This window comes from Etheostoma cragini, chromosome 22, assembly GCF_013103735.1.
Source record: "Etheostoma cragini isolate CJK2018 chromosome 22, CSU_Ecrag_1.0, whole genome shotgun sequence".
In the NCBI taxonomy this organism is placed as follows: domain Eukaryota; kingdom Metazoa; phylum Chordata; class Actinopteri; order Perciformes; family Percidae; genus Etheostoma; species Etheostoma cragini.
Genome location: NC_048428.1, coordinates 7773792 through 7797486, shown reverse-complemented (window position 1 = coordinate 7797486; position 23695 = coordinate 7773792). Strand labels below are relative to the sequence as shown.

The 23695-nt window shown below is 39.4% G+C and overlaps 1 protein-coding gene and 1 long non-coding RNA gene across 4 annotated transcripts in view; one reads left to right on the top strand and one right to left on the bottom strand.

Annotated features, from left to right (window-relative positions):
* Positions 1-2404, bottom strand: part of LOC117937712 — a 14677-nt gene extending 12273 nt beyond the window's left edge. Inside the window, exon 1 of one of the 2 annotated variants that reach the window (XR_004655219.1) lies at positions 2393-2404. This is a non-coding gene — a long non-coding RNA (uncharacterized LOC117937712). Of the gene's footprint in view, positions 1-2047; positions 2059-2392 lie in introns of those variants that run through there. The other variant, XR_004655220.1, reaches the window with a different exon arrangement.
* The window catches only part of LOC117937691 (guanine nucleotide exchange factor VAV3), a 96224-nt gene extending 74083 nt beyond the window's left edge, over positions 1-22141 (top strand). The window contains exons 18-27 of one of the 2 annotated variants that reach the window (XM_034861822.1): positions 1335-1357; positions 2596-2614; positions 6361-6491; positions 9803-9868; positions 10667-10701; positions 11459-11575; positions 13233-13320; positions 14064-14193; positions 20133-20213; positions 21910-22141. In XM_034861822.1, the coding sequence (XP_034717713.1) occupies positions 1335-1357; positions 2596-2614; positions 6361-6491; positions 9803-9868; positions 10667-10701; positions 11459-11575; positions 13233-13320; positions 14064-14193; positions 20133-20213; positions 21910-22115 (896 nt within the window). In that variant the 3' untranslated portion in view covers positions 22116-22141. The remainder of the gene's footprint in view (positions 1-1334; positions 1358-2595; positions 2615-6360; positions 6492-9802; positions 9869-10666; positions 10702-11458; positions 11576-13232; positions 13321-14063; positions 14194-20132; positions 20214-21909) is intronic. The other variant, XM_034861823.1, reaches the window with a different exon arrangement.
* The last annotated feature ends 1554 nt before the right edge of the window (positions 22142-23695 follow it).

The following is a 23695-nucleotide window of genomic DNA, read 5'->3' as shown; positions in this document are numbered from 1 at the left end:
GTGTGTGTGTGTGTGTGAGTGAGAGAGAGAGAAAATGAGACTAAGTGAGAGAGAGAGAGAGCGTGAAGAGGTGAAAAAACTAAATTTATACTTTGTTTTTGTGGAAGTTCTCGAGGTCTTGAAAGTGCATGGTTGTGTTCTCATGGCACCAGAACTCTGCACAATGTTTTTCTTTTTTTAAGTAAGTGAGCGTGCAGGTTTTACTGTTACAACCTGCAACATTGCGTGTCACAATTGTGAGTGTTTGTCTCTATTCCTCTTGGCAAGCTGCCAGCTCCTGTTGGCCCAAGCATCTGTCATGGTGCCAGCAGGTCGCAGAGGCAATAACGCCACTGCCAGGCCCACCTGGGCACAGTGTGTGCCTGAGCAGATTTGGGCAACACCGGCGGCGAGAGTGGGTGAAGACTGGGGTGTCAGTTTGAATTCCCCCTCTTATTACTACACACAGTATCCACTCTCTGCTGGTACAGTGCAGGAAAATGTGCAGGGACAGGACCAATACTTTTGAACCTACTAGAAAAACGTATTTTAAGAAATCTGAACTACAAGAAGTACAAAAAAGATAGTGAGTTACAGTGATGGGAGGCATCAATTTTTGCTGATGTCCATTGGACAACTGAAACTTTATTCACTCTAATGGTCAGAAAGCCACCACAATGTCTGCATGTTGAGATATTATTATATAAATACACAAGCAGGGCTGCACAAACACACAATCACAGCATCACAGTATAGGGTATAGTACTGTGTGTGTGTGTACGCATGTGTGTGTGTCAGAGATAAGCCATTGTTTTCCTGAATTTGTCTCTGTTATCAGCTGCCTAGCCAGTTGTTTGCATAACAGGTCAAGGTTCCCTCGAGGAACTACAGGCTTGCTGAGAGTGTGTGTGTGTGTGTGTGTGTGTGTGTGTGTGTGTGTGTGTGTGTGTGTGTGTGGTTACTGCAGGTATATGTGGCTGTTTGTGACTGTGAAGGTATGTGTATGCTTATGCAATTGCTCTATTTGTACAGGTACAGGAGTACTTACTTGTGTGTGCAAAGGTGTGTGTTGGTGTGTGTCTACGGGGTGTAACCCGTCCCTCAGGGAGCCAATGAAAGAAACTGGTGGAGCAAACCCCCCTCCCCCCCCTCTTCACCCCACGCCTCGTTACCTCCTCTACCCCTGGCTGTCAGGTAGTGGCAGCACAGCAAAATAAAGCGAACCACGGTCAGACACGAGTGTCGGCCTTTTCTACTAATGAGGGAGTGTTGCCTTGTACCGACGAGTGCGTGCAAGTGTTTGCGTGCACCCTCTAACCCGTCATTCACTATGCCTGTTCTCAAACTTCTTTCAGATCCCGGCTCCGTCAGAACTCAGGTGAGCTGCTGCTGCGTGTGTGTGTGTGTGTGTGTGTCCGTGTTGATGTGTATACCGTCTCCCTATGTCTGCGCTTCGCCTCCTCTCCAAAGCTTTGCTGCACTTTGAAGACTGCTCTCTCCTGCAGCTATTTGCCAAGGAGACTCCAATTGACTTTACTTACTGCAGCCTTCCTGACACCAGAAACGAGAATGTTTTTTGCAGATTTACCCAGAGTTGTCTCTGCTGTTTCAGAAACTCCTGTTGGCTTTACTGCTACAACAATCAAACGTGTCCCTAAGCTGGAAATTAAACTAGGCTTTCTATAATTATGCCAAAAAAAACTGCACTGTGCAGGTAAGATGTGCATCTCATCAGCTAAAACAAAAAACTGGGGGGAAATTCACAAGTGTCCCTATTGCTCTGAGTTTACTGATGTCAGTTACTGTGATACTACAGCTACTAATAACAAGTTTTAATTAGTGTTTTTGTGCAGAAAAAGTGCTCAAACCAAACTCAAAATGCAACAGTCAAACCTTTTTGACCAAAACCTTTTGACTAACTGCTCCGCTGGAATGTGCACAAAAAGTATGCATGAATACTGTGTGTTGTATTGTTGTTATCATTGATAGAATCAGTAGTACTACTACTGTATTTTGTGTAGAAATTCTTTAGAATTCTTCAGAAACACAAAATCAAACAAAATGTCACGATCATCTAAACATATATGTATTTGCCCATGAAAATCACATCAGTGTAACCTCTGTGCAACTTTGAAACATATCTGCTGCAGCGGGACACACAGTAGCTTGCCTGGGGTGTCAGTGAATGCGATATGGGTTTTAATATGTTATGAAGTGTCGTCCAGGCCATGCCCACTGCATACGGCCTGTATACTGTAGGTTAGATAGCAGGCTGGGTTAATATATGAATTGTGTGTGCAGCACTAAAGGGGTAGCATTAATATGTGTTCGAACATATTCAGCTCACTGACTATGTACTTATAACTGATATAGTAGGGTATAAGGTAGTAGAGGGGGTGCAGGTTGCTCTGACTTTGGAGGACTTGAGATGTTTAGGATATTTCCTTTCACTGTGACAGTGCTTTGTGTGCGCTTGTGAAGGAGAAATTGATGAATGAACCAGTGATGGAAGAATGGAGAAAAGATCAAAATATTTGTGTTTAAATGTGCATGTGTATGTCCGTGATCTTGCATGTGCCTTTGTCAGTGTGTAACTCTTTGTGTGTATTTTTTCAGGGCAAAGATCAAGATCCAGGTGAGGATTTCAGAGCACAACACAACAGCAGACATCCTCCCACATCGCACACACCCATCTCTTCCTCCACTGTTTTCTTTTCTCACTGGCAATGTTTCTGTGCATAGAGGCAGCTGCTCCTGAGACAAATTACCCGATTTTGAAGTGCAATCCATGCCATTATTGATATGCGCTAATACAGGGTATCAGCATGCTGCAAGCATCTGCTGAAATCAGCTTTGAAAACATCAATTCTTACCTGAATAAAATGCCTGAAAAGGCAGTTTTTTTGCCACATTCCAACTACATGGTTCTCACTTAACCCAACTATCTAATTGGCTTCATGTTATAATTATAACAATTTTACTTTAAGATATTGGATTTTTTTTTAAATTATTGCAAGAGTGCAGGAGTAAAGAATGTTAAGAAAGTACATCTACATTTGCTTGCAATCCTACATGTTAATATATTTAATGAAGAAAAATAAAAAGAAGGTATAAATGAAGGGATAGATTGAGAAAAAATAAATAAAGTAGGCTAGTGTGATGGTGTCCATACATATACACATATACAGTATATACACTACATACACTGTATATACGCATACCCATACACAGAAACACTGTTGACTCTTTATTCTCTTCAGTGGGTGAATGTTCCAGTATTATTTAATTGTAACTTCACATTTAATAAATTTATTCCACAGTTTAAACAGTTTTATTGTTAATCTTGATTGAATGCTGCGTACATACGACTTCCAGTTGCATAAAGGGGGAGTAGGTTTTAACCAGTTCCTATTTATCCATTTCACAGCAGAAACTATGAGTTTCAGTTACAGTTTAACTGTGTATTTCTAATGTGAGGTCAGATGGTGAGATATTTCACCTTTTAGGGCTGCACTAACACTTATGAAAATAATGGTTACGTTTTTTAAATGTTAGAAGATAGTGAAAAATGCTACTCCCAAGTTCAAAGAGCCACGTGACTTCATTACATCGCTTATTTCGTCTGAACAATGAACCAAAACACAAAGATATTCCATTTCAAGTTATCTGTATCCTGCTTCTCACATGTATAAGAAAATATATTAATATACATTTTGTTTTAACCATACACCTATATGTTACATTATGATTGCTATCGTGGTACTTAAGATTTTGTAAGGCAAGGCAAGGCAGCTTTCTTTGTTTAGCACATCTCAGCAACAGGGCAATTCAAATTGTTTTACATAAAAACAATTAAAAAACATAAAAACAGATAAAACCAGAGAATAAAAGTTACAGTGCAGTATAAGAAATTAAACATTAAAGAAATCAACAATAATTAAAAAAAAAGGCAAAATCAAAAAGAAAGCTCTTCAGCCTTGATTTTAAAGAGCTGAGAGCTGGGGCCGACCTGCAGTTCTCTGGGAGTTTGTTCCAGATATGTGGAGAATAGAAACTGAACGCTGCTTCCTCCTGTTTAGTTCTGACTCTGAGGACACAAAGCAGTCCCAGATGACCTGAGAGGTCTGGGGGGTTCATAGTGTAGTAGCAGATCAGAAATGTATGTTGGCCCTAAACCGTTTAGTGATTTATAAACCAGCAAAAGTATTTTTAAATCAATTCTTTGAGGCACCAGAAGCCAGTGTAAGGACTTCAGACCTGGAGTGATGTGATCCAGTCTCTTGGTCTTAGTGAGGACTAAAGCAGCAGCGTTCTGAATCAGCTGTAACTGTCTGATTGATTGTTTAGGGAGACCTGTAAAGACACCGTTACGGTAGTCAAGTCTACTGAAGATGAAAGCATGGACAAGTTTTTCTAAATCCTGTTGACATATAAGTCCTTTAACCCTAAATATGAATAGTCTGTTCACATAACAAAATAATTGTACTTATATTTTTCTTTTCATTTCAAACCCCACACATACAGTATAACAACCTAAATTAACCAAGGACACTAAAATACTCACCTCTATCAAGTTGATTGGCAATTGGGCATGACTTGTTACTGGCATGATGTCATTACTTTGTTACCTGGTATCAGATGTAACCTGGCTAAGTCAGAGAAAAGAGTGTACCTTGTAGCTGTTAACTGATGTTATCAATGCAGCCAAGACTCCATCCATGACTATAAAAGACTTGTAAACATTACAGTTAATTAAAAAAAAGAAAAATAGAATGCATAAAAAAGAATGCAACTGGGTGTTTACAGGAAATGCAAGAAATATAGCCATTGTATATTGGGCCTCCCTCCTTCTGTGGCTTTCTGACTCTCAATCTTTCTCCAATAGAATATGAATAACATACAGCATCCTTTGCCGTGTGTGTGTGTGTGCCCACACCACACTGAGGGCCTTTAATCGCTCATAAACCTGGCTTCAACACTCATTTTTCCACCCCTCCATCTATTATGCTGCAGAAAATCATTTCTGACTGAAGACGCATTAAAATCAATAGGCATTTGATTGCCCCAGCCTTTGGCGTTTCATAATATTCCAACGCTGCTCGCTTTGTCTGTTTTCAAAGGTGCACTAACACTTGGCTTGTCCTTGTGTGGATAGGAATGCATTTCATGGCCCCAAGACTCAATTATCCATGGCCCTGTGTCTTTAGAAGTCCTATTCAGGCAGGCTGGCACATGTCAGGCTGCCAGCCTCATTGCTACAGCGCTGGAACAGTCCCTGAAAGAGAAGCAAGCCAGATATAGATGTTTTAGCTTTCAATACAATGTTGTTGACGTCTCTATTATTTGCCTTAAGCCTTTACCCTTTTCTTCATGCTCTCATGCGAATTTCTTTTTCTCATATAGTATCTCTGCACAACACTATCGCCAAACAATGAGATATGAACTTGGGATTTATTTGCCATGGGTGGGTGCTTCATGACAGACATGTTAGAATTCAATTTCATGATTTCTTGGTGAATAATGGGATCAAAGTTAGCCATTGTTCAAAATCAAATAGCACTGACTGAGGTCATTCCAACAATCAAATTCAGCCTGATTAAAATGCACCTCTTCAAGTGCCAGTGCAAACCCTTAATACTAATACTGTAATATATTAGCTGTGCAGAAGTAAGCTTTAATTGGTCTTTGCACTGGTAAACGCAGGTGGGGAAAAGCCCAATGAAAGGATGGGAAAGCATCTCCAAAGACAATATCATTACAAAGCATAGTATATTGAAAAACCTTTAATTCTTTATTGTAAATGTGTTTAGAACAAGTTTTTTATTTAATCTCAGTAATGAAGCTACAAAAATTAACTGTAATTGTAATTTCCAAATGAATTTCTCATTGTGTAGCAGTAAACAGCATCCCCGCTGAAACTCACTCCTGCTTATCTCTTATCTACGAGCCTGATAACCTGCCACGCACCAGAGTGCACTATTGCTTATCCGTAACATGATAATGGGTCCAACTGATTTGCAAAGGCAGGACACTGCTGACAACGGGTGTGTTTGTGTGTGCGTATGTATACATGAACAGTATACTCCCTCTCATTACCACCTATAATAGGGCCATGGATAGTTAAGTAGGGCAAAGACGCACATTTAGAATGGCAAACATGCCCTTTTAGACCTGAGGTCATACAGTACTGAACATGCTGACATATTCATACAGATAGACAGTCTCACATGCAGCCAGACATCCATATAAACTAATCAGCACCCCTTCTTACTTTAAGAACATGTAATTCATTATTAGGTAGGTACAATGAATATTAACAAGGCAGATTTGTTTGAAGCCTAGACAGTATGCAGGAATTAACGGTCCGTATCCCTCTCGCAGGTCTGCCCAAGATGCTGGTAATCAGGAACTACTTTGGTGTGCCGAGCCCTGCGTCTGGTCCAGCACTGAGCATCCAGACGGGCGACATCATTGAATTAATCTGTGCCGACCTGCACAGCCCCTGGTGGCAGGTCAGACGTCATACTATCTGTATTCACATCTTTCACAACACAAAACAAAAGTGGACCTACTGTATTTAAATCTCTCCTTTCCTCCTCTTTCAGACCATCTAACTTTCACACTGACCTTATATTCTGTAATAGGGTTCAAATGATTTATCGGTTGGTCACTTCTGCCGTCCTCTTATAAGTCAGATCTGGTTAAGTCAGCATGGTTCACTTTTTAATAAATGGATTTTGCACTAATGTCCTTTAATCATCTTGCTCATCGTTAAAGATTTGTTTATGTAGACATCATACTGTAAGTTGGAGAGGTTATACCCGTGCCTTGTCAAAATAGCATCACTAATCCATTCATTATTTCTGGCTAAAAATAGCACAGGACTGTCTTGCTAACAAGCTTCATGGGAAAATCTCATTCTTTCAAAGATTATTTTGGGGCATTTTTGGCCTTTATTTTGAAAGGACAGACATGAAAGCGGAGAGAGAAGGGGAATGACACAGATCGGAGGCAAACCCCGGCCTGCTGCGTTGTGGAGTAAACCTCTGTATATATGGGCGCACGCTCTAGCAACTGAGCTGTCTGGGCGCCCAAAAATCTCATTCTTAATAACATGTACACACCCACAGACACTTACACACACACACACAGCAGAGCCCTTCTTAGGAGGAAGTTAAACTCCCCCACGCAGTTTGTTTTATACAACAATTACTGTAATGTGACAACACATGAAATTGAAACTTCACTTGCGGAGAAGAGAAAAGCTTTTTTTTGAAAATCTGATGCATTGTTGTGTGGTAGTCACTTACTGTATGTGTTTTAGAGACTAAATCATCATCATAATGGGATTTTACCAGAGGTCTGAAAAAGTCTTTGCATTGCCATGAATTACTGTACAATTGTATTATAAAACAGACATGTAATGAGGAAACCAATAAATCTTATAGTACTTAATACAAAACAGATAAAATAGATAAAGAATTCAATTAACTCAGTGTAAAAGCTGAACTGGAGGCAGCTAGAGCCCCACAGTCAGCAAACATTCAATATCCATCTCTTTCGTAGCCAGCAGACCATAATCATTTCTGTTCTGGGGGATGCGTGGAAAAATTGAATCGATCACTGTAATTTCATTTCTTTCAACAGCAACCATCTGTTTACTCTGTCAGTGTTAGCTATAATCAGTCTCACACTGTTAGCAAGGATGCAGCAGAAAGCAAGGCTTTCCACAAGGACTGATAAAATAAAATGTCCTGAGGTCGCAGCGATGTGACAGGCGACGACCACAAAACCATCACAACGGGTTTAACTGGTAGTTTGCCACTTGTGCTTCTCAGATTATGGCTGTGTCTATAAAACATGCGCCTCAGTTCGTCATTTACTATTCCCTGTGATATAATACTTGTTTGCAGAGTGCAAAATATGGGTGTTCTTGGACCCCTCATTTAACCCATGGACTCCTTTAAAGTACCCATATTATGCTCAATTACAGGTTCATAAATTGTATTTAGAGATTATATCAGAATAGGTTTACTGGGTTAATTTTCAAGAAAAAACATATATTTGTTTTACTGCACATTGCTGCAGCTTCTTTTTTTTGTCTGTGTGTTGAGCTCTCTGGAGTGAGTTCCAAAAGGAAAAAGCCAAAAAGCATGATATGAGCACTTTAAACTTCAAAATCACATTTTTTATGTAATACATTAACATTTCTCTCCATATTTGGAAAAAAAGCCTTGTATTTAATGCCAATTGGCTACATATAAAGTCAGCATGCAAAATGTAAGCCCACATTTGGCCTTGAAATACAATATGATGATGTAAATAGATATACTTTAATTTTTGTTTAGACTGTGAAAGAGAAGTACAAATGTGAATGAAAATGCATTACAATTTACAAGTATAACAAACAATTAAAATAATTGGGACAAATTGGCAGCAAGGCAGACTGGTTTCTCATAAACATCCAGTTAACAAGGCTAATCGTTAAACAGAAACACTAGAACTGATTTAGAGATAGCTAAATTGAAGGTAACGGCGGAGCTTTATAGGTGCAGGGTTGCAGGATTCGCACAACTGGACAAGACAAGACTTAAAAACTAGAATTTTACATAATGCTTATTTATAAATCTAGGAAAGGGATATGTTTGCATTGCATTCAAATTTGGACATACACATTAAAATGGCAGAAATGAGGTATTATGTAGGAAAAGTGATTATGGACTTGGACTGTGGAGTGAAGATGTGACGTGGCAAAACATACTCGGAGTATAAAGACAAACACTGCATGCATGCTGCAGGTTCTTTTCTTTTAATCATTTTATTTTACATTTCAATTTTAAGTTACACACCCGGTGTTACATTTAAAATAAATAAACAAACTATGGTACGTAACAAAGCAACTTAACTCAGAGAACGGCTAACCATACAATCAGACTAACAGACAAGTAACAACAAAAGCAAAAAAAAAAAAAAAAAAAAAGGGGGAAAAACACAAACATATGTCATCATCTTCCAATTTAAAACTGCAATAACAGTGTGATTTTACCTGTTGACTTTGTTACTTTTCCAAGAGTTGAAAAACCTTTTAATATCACCATATTCTTTTCCAAGAACATCTATAATAGGGTTCCATAAGAAGAAAAAAACACTTGTGTCTCCTTGGAGAATATGTGTAAACCTTTCCAATGGGAGAAGGTGTAAGACATTATGTAGCCATTTAAATCAGACGGTTTGACATTGCCAACGCTGTGGAATTGATAAGCATGCACAATACCTTCGAATTTTTCCTCATAATTCTGTTGTATCTTTTCAGCTCTGGCAACGTAAAGACCTAAAATATATTGTAGGGGATTAAGCTCAATAGGACAACGTAATATAAGTGATACTTGGCTGCATGATCCTGAGTATTTACTCCTCCCAGCATATAACAGCAGTATGCATCTGCACAAAACTCTTAATCTGAATAATTTTGAGCCTTAATTTCTTTTCTGGACTCTATGACTTTATTATTGGCCTAAATATTTTGTCAGTGCACAGAACAAAAACAGCTTCACAGACAAAATAACTGCCCTTAGGCCTCCCGATTTATTACCAACTGAGTCTCCCCAGTGTTGATAAATTAAGGCACTGAGCTTAAAGAGCCATCACCATGGGAGGAATAAGGAACTCTTCCTCTTTCCTTCTTCCTGCAAGCTATTATTTCAACAATAGTTAACTAGGGCTGTACATTTACCCTGCTCTGTGTTGCAAGCTAATTGTTTCTGAATAATGGAGACAGAGTCAGCCACATGTACATAACACAATTATCTCTCTGTGGTTTCAGGGCAAAATCCTGACGACAAAAGAGGTTGGCTTCTTTCCAAGCGACGCTGTGAAGCCTTGCCCATGTGTAAGCAGCCTTTCCTTGTAGTCCTTTGCTACATAAGGGCCTGTTGTAGCAGCTTGTGTTTGACTACGTGTATTTACTAGCAGTCCAGTGATGTGAGGATGGTTGGGGATTTGTGAGGGGACGCAGGATATGTTACCTGGCATGAGAAGAAAGCCTATTGGTTTTTTATGTTCTGAGCACAAGGAACGTTCAATGTCTTATGAGATAAAAGTGGTTTACTGTCTAATTCAATTTATCAATAACAAGCAAAGAAAAAAAAAACAATGTCTTATAAGGAGCACACACACACACTCATCCACATTGTGCCAGCTTGCTCATAAAGCATAGGGCCATATATATGGTTAGGGTTAGGGAATATATGGACCAAGCAATAATTTCTATTGTGCAAACTACTCTAAAAAGCTAAGGGGAAGGAACAACGGTGTGTATCATTTTCACTGACTTGTATCAATTGCATGTTTTTGTTTCTTCCTTGTGTGAACCTCCACACCACTGGATTGTCATATTCCATTTGATGAAATTAAATTCACACTATGTCCTGCAGCTCCAGGAATATGAGCCGTCCCATAGATAACAAACTATTATCGGCATGTCTACACTGGTGTAAAGATAAGAAGAGCATTTAGCCGTTTTAATTGGGGCTGTACGCTGTAAAAGCACCTGGTTTATAAATGGGTAAACATCGGTCCCTGAGGAACTAGAGCCGAGCACTTTTTACTGTAGTGGTGTATTGAGGTTGGATGAGTGCAAGCTTTATAAAAATAACAAGAACACAATTTTATTTGCTCTTTGTTCCAGGTCCCGAAGCCCGTCGATTACTCCTCTCAAGCATGGTATGTTCACAGAACAGCTGTTTGAATGTATTCACAGAAAAGTCTTTACTCGTGCTGAAAAACAGCACTGAGTTTTATTGGATCGAACAAAACAGCAAGTACAAATGTCAGTTCATACCCCATGAACGGAAGTTCAGATCACAAAAAACAGCAAAATTATCATAAGTAACACGTCATTTTTATTTCACAATCACATCAAAGCAGAAGTTTAAGCAAATTAAAAGGAGCGCTATGCAGTTTTGGCCATTTCTTGCTTTTTGCTCGCAGGTTTCTCTATAGAGCTCCCCCTACAGCTTCGGCATAGATATTTGGCAGCTCCTGTGTTTACTTGTGTCTGACCCCTCGCTCGGTCAGTCTGCCGTTTCTTCTTTCACTGTTCCTCCGACAATGCTTTCTGCTCCTTTTTTTCCGGCTCAGTCATGACAATAGTGTGAAAAACTCCATGGCCACCGTGTTAGCCGGTTCCTGAATGGTTGTATGTGAGCAGTGCCGTGAAGCAATTTTTAAATCGCGAGACCTGATATCACTGATATACTTCTTGACACTGAGTCCGGCGACTTGCCGGACGAAAGGTGCAAGGGTGGGACAACCACCATTCAACTAAAAAAAAAGTCACATAAAGAAGAAGCTATTCAATTAAGGTAAAATAAACTAGAAAAAACTGCATAGTTCTCCTTTAAAACAGCCACCACACAGATTGCGACAAACAACACACTGTAATCAACAGCTTCTTTTCTTCTTGGCTGTTGTGTTGTAGGTTTGCAGGGCCCATGGAGAGGCTCCAGGCAGAGGCAGAACTCGTCAACCGGGTCAACAGCACCTACCTGGTCCGCCACCGCAGCAGAGAGTACACAGAGTACGCCATCAGTATCAAGTAAGTATGACATTCCTACCGAAGCGTTCGCAAACTGAAAGTGTCAGTGTCAACACCACCTCTGATTACAGTTAGAAATTTAGTATAGATTTCTAAAAGATTCTGAAATTTAAATGAAATTATGTATCATTTTGATTCATGAAAATATTTGTACTCCAAATAGGGGTGCTCTTTAAATGTTATATCGGTGTTTAATGATTTAATGTGACAACAAAAATACACATTTAGAATTGTTGCTATTTATTGAGTAATGATTCATCATGGACTCGTCTTAGGTCTGGCTATCAACAATCATCATGTGTTATAATTTCTCTTTCCCTTGACAGTCTTTATGTGTGTCTGCGGCTGCTCTGTCTGCCAGATTCCTCAGATGCCTTTAGCCAAACCACAGTATTGACCAGCTGTAACTTCCAGCTATACAACACCATTTGACAGACAGACTTATAGTTCCCTTGCAGGAGGATGTGCTTTGAGACTGTGGTTAACCCCAGCGATGTGTGTGAAACTGACCAAACTAGAGGCTAACCATGGAGCAGGGTCTCAGTTAAACCACACGTAGCAGTATGGATTAAGCTATGGATTCAACCTCAAAACCCACAAAAACATCTCTCAGTAGTTTATAATTAGAACCACACTGCCATGGTAACCCCATGGTTACACAGTAGAGATTATATCTGGCTCTTTAAATTTCTAAAAATAAACAAATAAAAAAGCCTTACAATTTCTACATTTGAAAATCTTGAAATTAAATATTTTAACGTCATTACGAGTCTGCTTTTAACATTGATAACTAGTTTTAGATATTATTAGCTACATTGTGTTACATTTCAAATTGTTTACTGTTGTGCTTTTTAGTTTAAGAAAAAACAACAATAAAAAAAGGCTCTCATGACTGTTCACTAAATACAAAGCCAGGAGACAGTTGGCTTAGCCTAGCACAAAGACTGATAACAGGAGGAAAGAGCTAGCTTCACTCTGTCCAAAGATAAAATTATTTGACTTTTTTCATAAAGTTCAAAGACTGCAATTGCGTACAGAGTCATTTGAACTATGCCCATTGAGCTCGCCTCTTGCGCAGTAGAAAATACAGAGCAGAATCCCCAAACTAATATTCAATCTTAAAAGATTGAGCTTGGCCTGGTGAATTTGAATATCTGCAACTTTAATGCCCGTTCGTGGCAAAACATTAAAGAAGACATTACCCCAAACCTGGGACACTAAGAGTTAAAGGGCTAAAAGCGACATATATACTCTACCAAAGTTCACCTGGCTGTCAGTTTCCTACAAAATGGCAAGCTATCAGAATAACTGCATGCAATGGTTACATAAAAAGATAGGACAAGAACCAGCTGACTAATTGAATCATCACTGAGAAAAAAGCATCACGGAGAATGACCAACATCCTAGGTTTCTGCACACCCTAACTGCAGCTTTGACTCCTGCAGCCTCAGAGTCCCATGAGCCGCCCTGTTAATGCCAACAAAAGTATGTGTGCACATTTTCTCCTGGCAACCCATCATTCAGATGTCACAAACCTTTGGGACCCTATGCATTACAGCGACGGCCGTGCTCTCCACAGGGGCCAGGGGCCGACCACCGATCGATGGTGGTGATCAGAGACCGAAATTAGACTCATAACTTATTCAATGGCCCACAGGTACAACAGCGATGTGAAGCACATAAAGATCCTGACCAAGGAGGGCTGCTTTTACATTGCAGAGAACAAGAAGTTCAGGAGCATATTTGTGAGTCTTTTTAGCCTCTCTCTTTTTTCTTTTTTAATACCGCCACTGCAAGTCATAAATAAATCATCATATTTGCTTAATGAAGTGTCAAAACCTGAATTTTATGTTAGCCATGTGCACAAAAATAGCCATGATTAGAGGCATGTTTATACTGTCCTGAGGGCCTCAGCATTATTGATAAGTCCAGTGCAAATTGTAAAGGTTCACCAGTTTTCTTCATGGCAAGCAATGTACTTTATCTGCTTAAGATTTGGTAATTACAGATATTTGTGTTATATTTTATAAAATATTATATTTTGTTTACAAGTTTGAGTCAGAAAACTTCATCAAAAGTTTTGTCCAATGTGGTGTTTGTTATGTAATTCAAAAATTCATAGTCAGCTTTCTTAACATATTATAATGCACCACATCATTTCTTTTATGTAGTTTTATGTCCTCTTTTTTTGTTGCTACTTCACTACTGTGTCAGTAATAAGATTCAATATTCCAGCAAAGTTGTCATGATTTGACATGTGTAAAAACTACAGATGTTTGTCATAAGACGTAAAAAACAAACATGGGTAGTATATCTGGTTTTACATAGTGATTTCTAATAAAATATGACAGGATGTGTGACAGTCAAAACAAATAAAAATGGCTGCATATCTATTAGTTTGCTTACGTGTCTGTGTGTGTGTGTGTGTGTGTGTGTGTGTGTGTGTGTGTGTGTGTGTGTGTGTGTGTGTGTGTGTGTGTGTGCGCAGGAGCTGATAGAGTACTACAAACACCACTCCTTAAGAGAAGGTTTTAGGAGTCTGGACACCACACTGAAGTATCCTTACCAGGAACCGGAGAACGCTGCTATGCACCGCCTCAACCGGTCGGGTGGCAACAGTGAGTAGATCTGAAGAATAGAAACACTCCACCACTACAGCACTTACTGCTATTATGTATAAATATATCAAAAATGGACATGGTAACTACTACTGACAAAGTTCACAGACATGTTTCTCTAAAACAACAACAGTAACTGCAGTGCAACAACATCAACCACTTTATGCCCCCATAGTATACTTTTGTCTGAACCAGGTCAGCAAACTTTCAATTCCCTCTTTCTATTCTTACCCTTCAAAATAAAAGCCCTAGACATATACACTGTATGACTGTTCACCTGCCAATATGAATAGTTTTGATGCAAAATATTTGCAGGTGAGCATTTAGTTGCAAAACATGCTCTGGTTTATTGGCATTTCTTAAAACCAATCACAATCATCACGGGTGGCGCTAAGCGCTTAACTTGTTTTGGTGGAATGTGTACATTCTAAAGTTGATTTAGTCAGTCTAGCTAGCTGTCTAGATTTACCCTGCAGAGATCTGAGAGAAAAATAACCATAGTCCTCGTACATCCTCCGGAGTTTAAAATTACAACACAAAAAACACAAAAGGTGACGGACATCTGGCAGAATCTTTGGCAGGAACTGAGATATATATATACACTATTACTTCTGTAATCAACATTATTTTTTGAGTAGCTTTAAGTTTCTCCTATCTATTTTATTAGTGCATGGCTACATCTGCAAATAACAGTTTCATTCATTGTTGAAATCTGTTGATTAATTCCCCAATTTTGCTTTAAGATCTAAATCAAAAGATTCCGAAAAGTGCCCTTCACATTTTCCCAGAACCCAAGAAGAAGTCTTCAGATTGATTCATTTGTGTGACTAACAAGATATTCAGTTTACTATCATAGAAAACAAAGAGAAGAGGTAATTCATTACAGTTAAGAAGCTTAGAGAAATCTCCCAAATTTAAGTCAGTAAAGCAGTCGGTGTGATCTGACGCCGTCACGCCGCTGATCAATCATGCTCTTTTTGTCATTAGTAGTTTTTGTTTCAACCTGCAACAAGCCGCTGTCACTGGCTCCGCTGATTTCTTCCAGCGCTACTCGCCGCCTGTTCTGTTTTCTTATCTGTCATCCTTCCCAGCTCTCTGACACACCGCTTTAATTCACTTGGCAGCATATTCACAGCCTTAAAAGAGCCACGTAGCCATTTGTTGTTCCAAACACTCGGGTCCCTTCTGACGTTAATTGTTTGTGACCAAAACTGTCAAACGGTGGTTGGAGACTCCACTAAGCATGTTATTAGATTTGATAACACTCTCTGAACGTTTAATGAAGTTTAAATCCATTTGAGGTTCAGAGGAGAGAGAAATACCTACAGAGATGGTTTTACAGGATAGTCAAATAATAATATCTTCCTTAATATCTGGAATTGTTGGGTCTCTGTAAATTATGTATTCTATCTGTAAAGGGTCTTGAGATAACTCCTTTTATGAATTGATACTAGAAACAAAATTGAATTATTACAGCAGTTACTTTTAAAATCTAAATATGGTCTTTTTTCCCTTTTAATTTGACGTTTTATTTTGACTAAAGTCACAAATAAACACAACATACTTTATGATGGACATATGACAGTTATTAGTGTGGGTAATGCAAAAGTAGTTCTTTTGTGTGTTTTTTTGTTTTTACATTCTTAGTTGCTGTTTGAGATATCTGGTTCCTTGCAATTTGTCATTTTATACATCATAAAATACACAATATGTGTACGTGATATCAATGGTGTGATTCATTCTAATAATGCATCATACATTTTAAATTAAAAACGGGATTGGAAGTTTTTTTCCTTTAAAATTATGACATTAAGTTCTTATGACAGTATTACACAATCATGGAGATATGTCATAGCCTTAACTAAGTGATAGTCACAGATTGGTTTTAAGATTCATTGTCATTAAACCATCTATCATTTTACTTCACAAGTAGCAGGTTATTGTTATATTTCAGCCACATCTGCTGCGAACGTCACTTTACACTTCAGACTCTCCTGACATCTGTTAGCAGCCGCGCCTCAAGGAGTTGTCTGCTGACTTTCTTCTTGTGGCTATTGTGGTGTGCTGTCTGGCAGTGGAAGTGGGGAAGATTTGAGCTGTGTGATATTTTTTACCCGTTTAAGAATGATCTGTTTGTTTTCTTATGAACACACACATGGCCACACGAAAGACAAAGGAGCTGTTGTCAACACTTTCTGAGGAGCAGAACCTAGCTGGAATGCCAGCCAGCGCATTGATTATTATTTATGCATGCAGCTGCGGTTTTGTCTTTGTCAGTCATTACCCTTACTAACCTGATTCCTCTCAGCATTCAGGTGTTGGGGATGTTATTTATCAGGGCTGAGTAAGAGAGAACAACATGTTTTTCCTTTCTGACTTGGAATGTAACAGATGTTGGGTGTGTAACTTTGAACTGGGATTTTAATGAGATGATGTTTGGGTTTGAAGTGAAGCAACTAAAGAAACAGCAGAGCATTGTATATGTGCCAACTTCGGTGACAAGACCTATAGTTTTTCTAGTGTAGTTTGGTGACGAAAAGTGTTTTTAAAAGGTTAAAAAAATACTGGAGTTATTTTATTTGTTTTTTGGGGTGTGGATACGGCTTTTCATCCTTTGTTTTATAGGCTTGGCTGATAATGTCCGGTGGGAATACGTTTGAAAAACCATCAAGAGAGGTTTGAACACTGAAGTAGAAAGGGTTGTTCACCCTGTAAAACATTCATGACCACCCCACACAGGCTGAATGCTTCAAGCAATGCCAGAAGAAAAGGTATTAAACAGTGTGTGAGCCGGGCAGCAGCAACATCGCCCATCAGTTGGTTAATGGAAAATGTATGACTTATCGCAATCAGTGGCACAATGTGATTTCCTTTGAACCCTGTATACCACTGCGTACAATGGATAAAAAAAGGAAACAAAAAAGTGCAGGCTTGCTGATGATCACGTTCCAAGTGGGAGAAATGTGGACAGATTGTACTGAGCTGTTTGGTTGTTCTCAAGGAGGCCTGTTGTTCAAACTCCGCTTCAAAACACAAGTCGAGACAGCTTCAGTCCAAATTAGTTTTGCTTCGGTGTGGTCTTCTATCTTGTAGGCAGCCTCCTCCTGGCGTGTGACTTAATTTTCTCTCTTTCACTTCTAAATGACTGCTTTTGTTTTGATTTCCATCCTCCTCCAGCACTGCTGGAGAATTGCTAATTAATGTTTATGCTTTGTTTCATGTATTTTGGACAGCTCTGCAGATAACAAACCTGACTGATTTAAAAGTGGGTTTTTTTAACCCGTTACGCTACTGTAACTACAACAGAAACAATACCAGTGTTAACCAAAAATGTGGATGAATATGTGTTCATGGAACAATCTCAGCTGACAACGCGTGTGGGTCTCAGGGCTGCTGATTGGATTCTATCTCATCTTTACTCTCTTGTGAAATGATACTGTGTGTGTGTGTGTGTGTGTGTGTGTGTGTGTGCGTGTGTGTGTGTGCGCGTGTGTGTGTGTGTGTGCGTGTGTGTGTGTGCGCGTGTGTGTGCACCCGTGTCCTCTGGATTGTAGTCTCTTCTATTAGTCAACCAGCCCATATTTTGTATTCCAATGTGTTCCACCAAAAATGAAGCATGTAAAATGCAGCTGGTGTTTTGGTGGCTGTTTGAAGTGGAGGGCAATCCTTCTTCATATCGCCTGTACCTAGCCACCATTAGGGCTTGCTGAGCTGTCTCTCAGTGTGCTGATTAGTATTCATTTTAAATACCGCTGGAGCTATGCTCTCCTTACAGCATATCAATAACCAAGGCTAGTCAACTTGCCAGCAGTATTGTTGGCAGCGGCACATTTTTCATAAAGTTTGGGCATTTATCTTGCTATTGTGGGGATTAGGTTTTCTATTCCCAGCGGCAGACATGTGAGCTCCTGTGCAGCGCCAGACTTAGAAACTTTTGAATGGGCGATGCATTATGGGGCACAGTTTTAAAGACGTGGGGCACATTTGTAAAATGAGTAAAAATGTGTTACAACTCAGATTTATAGCAGTGGTTAATGGCAAGAATAAACTGTACATTATTAATAATTACATGGTTTATTCAGTGCAATGAATGAATGCCAAATAAACAACTTTAAATGTTCTCAAATTAAATTATATCAATTAACAGCTCCTATTTGTAACTTCAAATAGCCTACCGCCATTGAAAATGGGCTCCTGGACCCAGACATGTGGGAGGACTCCAACCGTACATCTCTCTGTAGTTGTTTTGTATCTCTTTGTAGTCGTTCTGTATCGTTTTGAAGTCTTTTTGAATCTCCTTATAGTCCATTTGGCTCTCTTTGCAATCCTTTTGAATGCTTTGTACACATTTTGATTTTCTTTGTAGTCATTTTGCATCTCTACTTTTGGTGTTCTTGCTGTTTTTGGGTTGAATCAACTTTTGTCACCTAAAGTGAGAACTCTGGTTCCCTTGGAAGCAAACAGAGATCCCCCTTTTCAAGCGGACCAGAGTCTGTTCGTTTGATCCACACAAGAGTTCGGATGAGCTTTCACACCACCCCAAACAAACCGGACAATCCTCCTATTCTCAAGGCAATAACACTGCCTACTCTAACAGATACATGTCCATATACGCGTTGTTTTCACGGAAGGGATCGCCCCGCTTCCCAGCCTTGCACACTAGTGGGCTTGCCACCAGTTTCTCTTCACTGACCACTGACAGGCAAATAAAACCATCCACAGCCTCCTGCAACCATGTCTCACGGGTCTGTTGGCTCCCAGATTACAAAAACAGACCCTAATGGCGGCTCGTTTAAAATATGATTTCAATTTTTTTTTACGAATAGTTCACCAAAACGTGTTTCTGAAAACATTTATGCAGGAAATAGGCTATGAGTTTGCTGAATCTGTCTTCACTTCAGAATGACAACAGTTAGTTTAAAAGATTTTTTGTCCGCTTTTGAGAGGCGTCAAGCCGAGCCGCTTGATCCTTCTTTGCATAAAGTTGCCTGGATTCAACATCATGCAAATGAGGAGCAGGTTACTCCACACCCCACTTCTCCAAAGTGCCTGCAACGCTACCATCATGCACGGTTAAACATCATTGTCTCGTAAGCTATCAGGTTAAACATGTCTGTCAGAGGGAATTTGTCCAGAGTAGCTGCAGTTGTGGCAGTATTACAGCTCGATGATTATCTTTATAAATATGCAAATAGAAAGATATTCCCTATGCTGTAATTGTGAACACACTACATGTTCCTCCCTATTAAATGCACAAGTGAAGCTGTCGTCCCCCATAAATGATGCACATGTTTTTATGGCAAATTGGAAACAGGATGTGTCATCACTTAATTTTTTTTTAACAGTATTCCATCAGTGATGTGTATTTGTTTTAGACATTCAATTTTTTACCTTTATTTTAGTCAAGACCATTTTTTTCCAACCCCCTGAGCACAAAATGTACATTCCTTCAAGTTTTAACCTCCAAGTTTTATGAAAATTAGGTATCTGTGAGATCAAACATGTTTTTAATGTTTTTTAATTAAAGCACCGCTTCATGCCTGCAAGGGTATTATATGAATTTTTAATAGCCAGCTTTTGGTTTTTTAGAACTAAGAACCTTTCAATATTGAAAATTCTTATTTTAGTCTTTGTTAGACACAAGAGTTTGATCCCTCATATTTCAGTTTAAAATATTAGATTTGTTATTACAGTGTAGATGTCTAGAGGGACAGATAAACTGCAACCAGTGGATGTGTAAATAAAGTCCCACTCGCTAGAGCTAGAGCTATTCCTCTCATCTATTTTTGCTCAAGCTACAACTGTGTTCTTTAAACCTCAGAGTTGGGATTTAAAAAAACTTTTTCTCCTTTGCTTTTCTCTCTTTCTGCCATCTCTCCCATCCGTGCCCTCTGCCTTCTCGCATCTCTCCGTTCCCTGCCTGGCCTGCCCTGCCATAGCCCCATTGCTCTGCGGCCTCTCTTTTGTAACTCCTGCCGGCTACAGCTTTGTACCTCCTTCCTCTGCTCCCTTCTGGTCAGGTACAGGTATCGCTTCGCTCTCTGTCTACCTCTCTAACACTATTTCTTTCTCTGTCCATTTATGTAAAGGCTGCTTGGCTAACTGGCTGTAGCTCACTGTATTCACATCATCGTCTGAAAATCTGCCATCCAGCTTCCTATTTCACCATTCCACCTCTTCCACAGTGCTGTGCCTACATACCGTCCTGTGTGGAGAATAGGGACTATTTGTTTCAGTAATGCATGTCTGTACTGTATGTCATTGTATGTGTCTGCATTTCTGCATGTGAGATGGAAACAGTTTGAGCTGTTTTCAGAGGCGTAGCCTACATGGCTGAGTTTGGTGTTTGCTTGTGTGTGTCAGTCCGTCAAAGTAAAGCTGGATGTGTCCAAATACACAGAGTTCCTCTATATTAGATATTCTCTCCCAACGGCCAGGTTGTATTGGTCTGACATTCCATTTCCACCTGTCGTCTTAGCCCAGTCCGACCGACCAGTCAGTGTCTGGAGAAGGGAGGAAAGGATGGAGCAGAGTTAACTAGCTAACCTTCTCCACAGCTGTCTCTCATACTGCCGTCTCGTCGACATGATGACCGCCCGTGCAAACACACAGAAAGACACACAGGCAGGCAGACACACGTACACACACGGCTGTCAGAATACGCCAGCTGGACTTTCTCATCTAAAGCCATGCCCATCACATCTACAAGACTTCTCTTTTAGTTAGGAAATGTACAATACTGTGAATACTAATCACAAGCACTGCTAGTACAGACTAACCGTTCCTCAGATCACCTGCAACATTATGAGAAATTTAGAGAACATTACGTTTAGTTTTTTTTAAGCTCAGCCTTTATTTGAGACGAGACAATTTGAGGTGCATCACTAATCCATTACTTTTTTGTTGTGATGTGCAGAGTCCTGCCTAGTTCCAAACTAGCGACTTGCTAACTCAGGTTACACCAGTAAAACTTAAATGTCTTAGATAATGAAGAACTTTGTAACTTTTAAATAGTTTTCTTGCGGACATTTGTAAAGCTGTACAATTAAAAGCCATTAACTTATTTTAGGTAAACAGGAAGTGAGTGTTGCTTCATAAACTGTAGCATTCTAACTTCTAAAAATAAGAATGTTAGGAGGGTCAGGCTAGCCTCTGTTCCACTAGCTTGTTAAACTCTGTTCATGTGGTATTTATCGTTCTGAAAAAAAATGACAAACAAATTAGCATGCACTGCAGCAATTGCTGTTAAACACTGAAACATGATTTTTATCAAGTTAAACAAAGATTACTTTTTGAGCAATACTAGTATTTTCAGACAGAGAAAAATAATGTGTTTTTAGAACAGTAAAGCATGTAAATGTGTTGTAAACAAGTTTGAACCTGAAAATGAGCAAAATGGGACCCAGAGAGTTTGACAGGCTCAAATAAGAAATCAAATAAATACTGACATTTATTTCTACCTATTTTTAATAAATTCCACCACTACTTCTATGACTACATTTCAAACGAAAAAGAGATAAAGGAGAGGAGAAACATATGATGAGATTTTTCTAGCTGAATGAAAAAACATCACCCATCTGTGTGTGTGATTTTGTGTAGGTGTTAACCTGAAACTGATGTTTTTAATTGTCTTTCAAACACATCTTCTAGAGCTTTAAATGAACTAAATTCAATGCTTTTTTAATACCACCCACCTCCCCCCCTCTCTCTCTCTAGTGTTTACTCCAAAAGTGATTGGTGTGGCAATAGCGCGGTACGACTTCAGCTCGCGTGACACCCGGGAGCTCTCGCTGCAGGAGGGCGACGTGGTGAAGATCTACACAAAGTCTGGAGCCAACGGCTGGTGGAGGGGCGAGGTCAATGGCAGGGTGAGGAACAATAAAACAAAGCCTCCCATCATCAAATCTAAAATCCATTTCTGAGGGTTATTTGCTTAGGGTTAGGGTTAAGCCTGGTCTGGCTATCACCAGATCAAGTCAAGCTCAATATATTTGAGACTGAGCATTGGTCTGGGGGGTCTGCTCTGGATTTTCTCTGCACAAGAGGTGTGGCCAACGGGCATAGTTTAAATGACTCTGTATGCAATTGGATAATCTTTCAACCAATCAGACCAATGATCCAGGTGACGTGGAAGCGACAGCGACATTAACGGGTTGCTGGGCTTCAGTTGCATTTGGTGGCTGCTGATTGTAAACAAGAAGCTGCTTGGTCACTTCTCTATCGTCATCTTGTTAAACCAGCCAATAGCGCGCCAGCTGGATAAGCCAGTTTGTGATTGGTTCCCGCAACATTGTGAACCGAAGCAGGATAATTAAACGTGCAGGTTTACAGACAGAGCTGCAGGACGAAATCAAATAGCCGGCAGAGTGTGTGTGTGTGTGTGTGTGTGTGTGTGTGTGTGTGTGTGTGTGTGTGTGTGTGTGTGTGTTTGTGGGGGGGGGGGGGTTACCCCGTCTAGGTTAAGTCTGAAAAGTCCCACATGCATAGAGTGAAATGCCCATTTTTATTAGTTTTCATTTTAACACATGTAGCTTTGCACTGATTAATGTTTTTTTAGTCTGGCTGTTAAATCCTTAAATCCAATTTTAGGTAGCATTAAAAACCTGCCTCTTTCAAAAAGTATGATTTGACAGATATTCTTGTCTACAGGCACCTGGAAGGGACTCTTCAGATTTAGTTTTATCTTTAGTCAGTCATGTACAGCTTTCCAACATTTTGGTTTCCCAATATCATCACTTGGAAGGGTTCATTTACTGCTCTTTTATGCGTTAAATGCACTCATTTCCCCATCCAATACCAAGAGCGCTTTATAGTATATAAATATTACATAGTAAATTTACAAATACAAAATCTAAATCTATCACAATCTATCAAATCTAAATGCATGGAAATATGCTGATGCTGGGTTTGACTTTTTCCAATTGCACAAAATAACTGCCAGCATGCATGATGTTTGTTGTTAAAAGCTGGAAATAGGAATGTTTCATATAATATATCAACATTTTGTCCAATTTATAATTAGACCAAATCTGTTTTCGGTCACGTTAAAGCCAACTTTCCTTTTTAAAAGCTCAAGTTTCATACTTTGGGAAATGTGAGAGACGGCTAATTTTTTTTATTTTTGTCAACTTTGAGTTTAACCTTTGAATAAGTTGTGTGTTAAAGAAAGACTCTCCATGCTCAAACTTAGTTTCGAAAAGCTAGCTTATTTATAAACGTAGTGAATATTGTAATGATTTAACAATGTAAAAATATTAGCAGTACAGTAGATGTGATGGGTGACTTCAACATAAAGAGAAGTTGTTATTGTCAACAGGAGCATGTCAAATATATATATATATATTACATATAATATTTTTTATTTCCATCACTTCAATTCATCCATGATTAGAAGATACGGTTGTCTCTCCTGTGTACAACTCTTCACTGTGGGGTTGCTGAAATGTAGTGTAAATACTACTGTGTGATTACTTATTCCAATTCCCTCCCCCCCCCCCCCCCC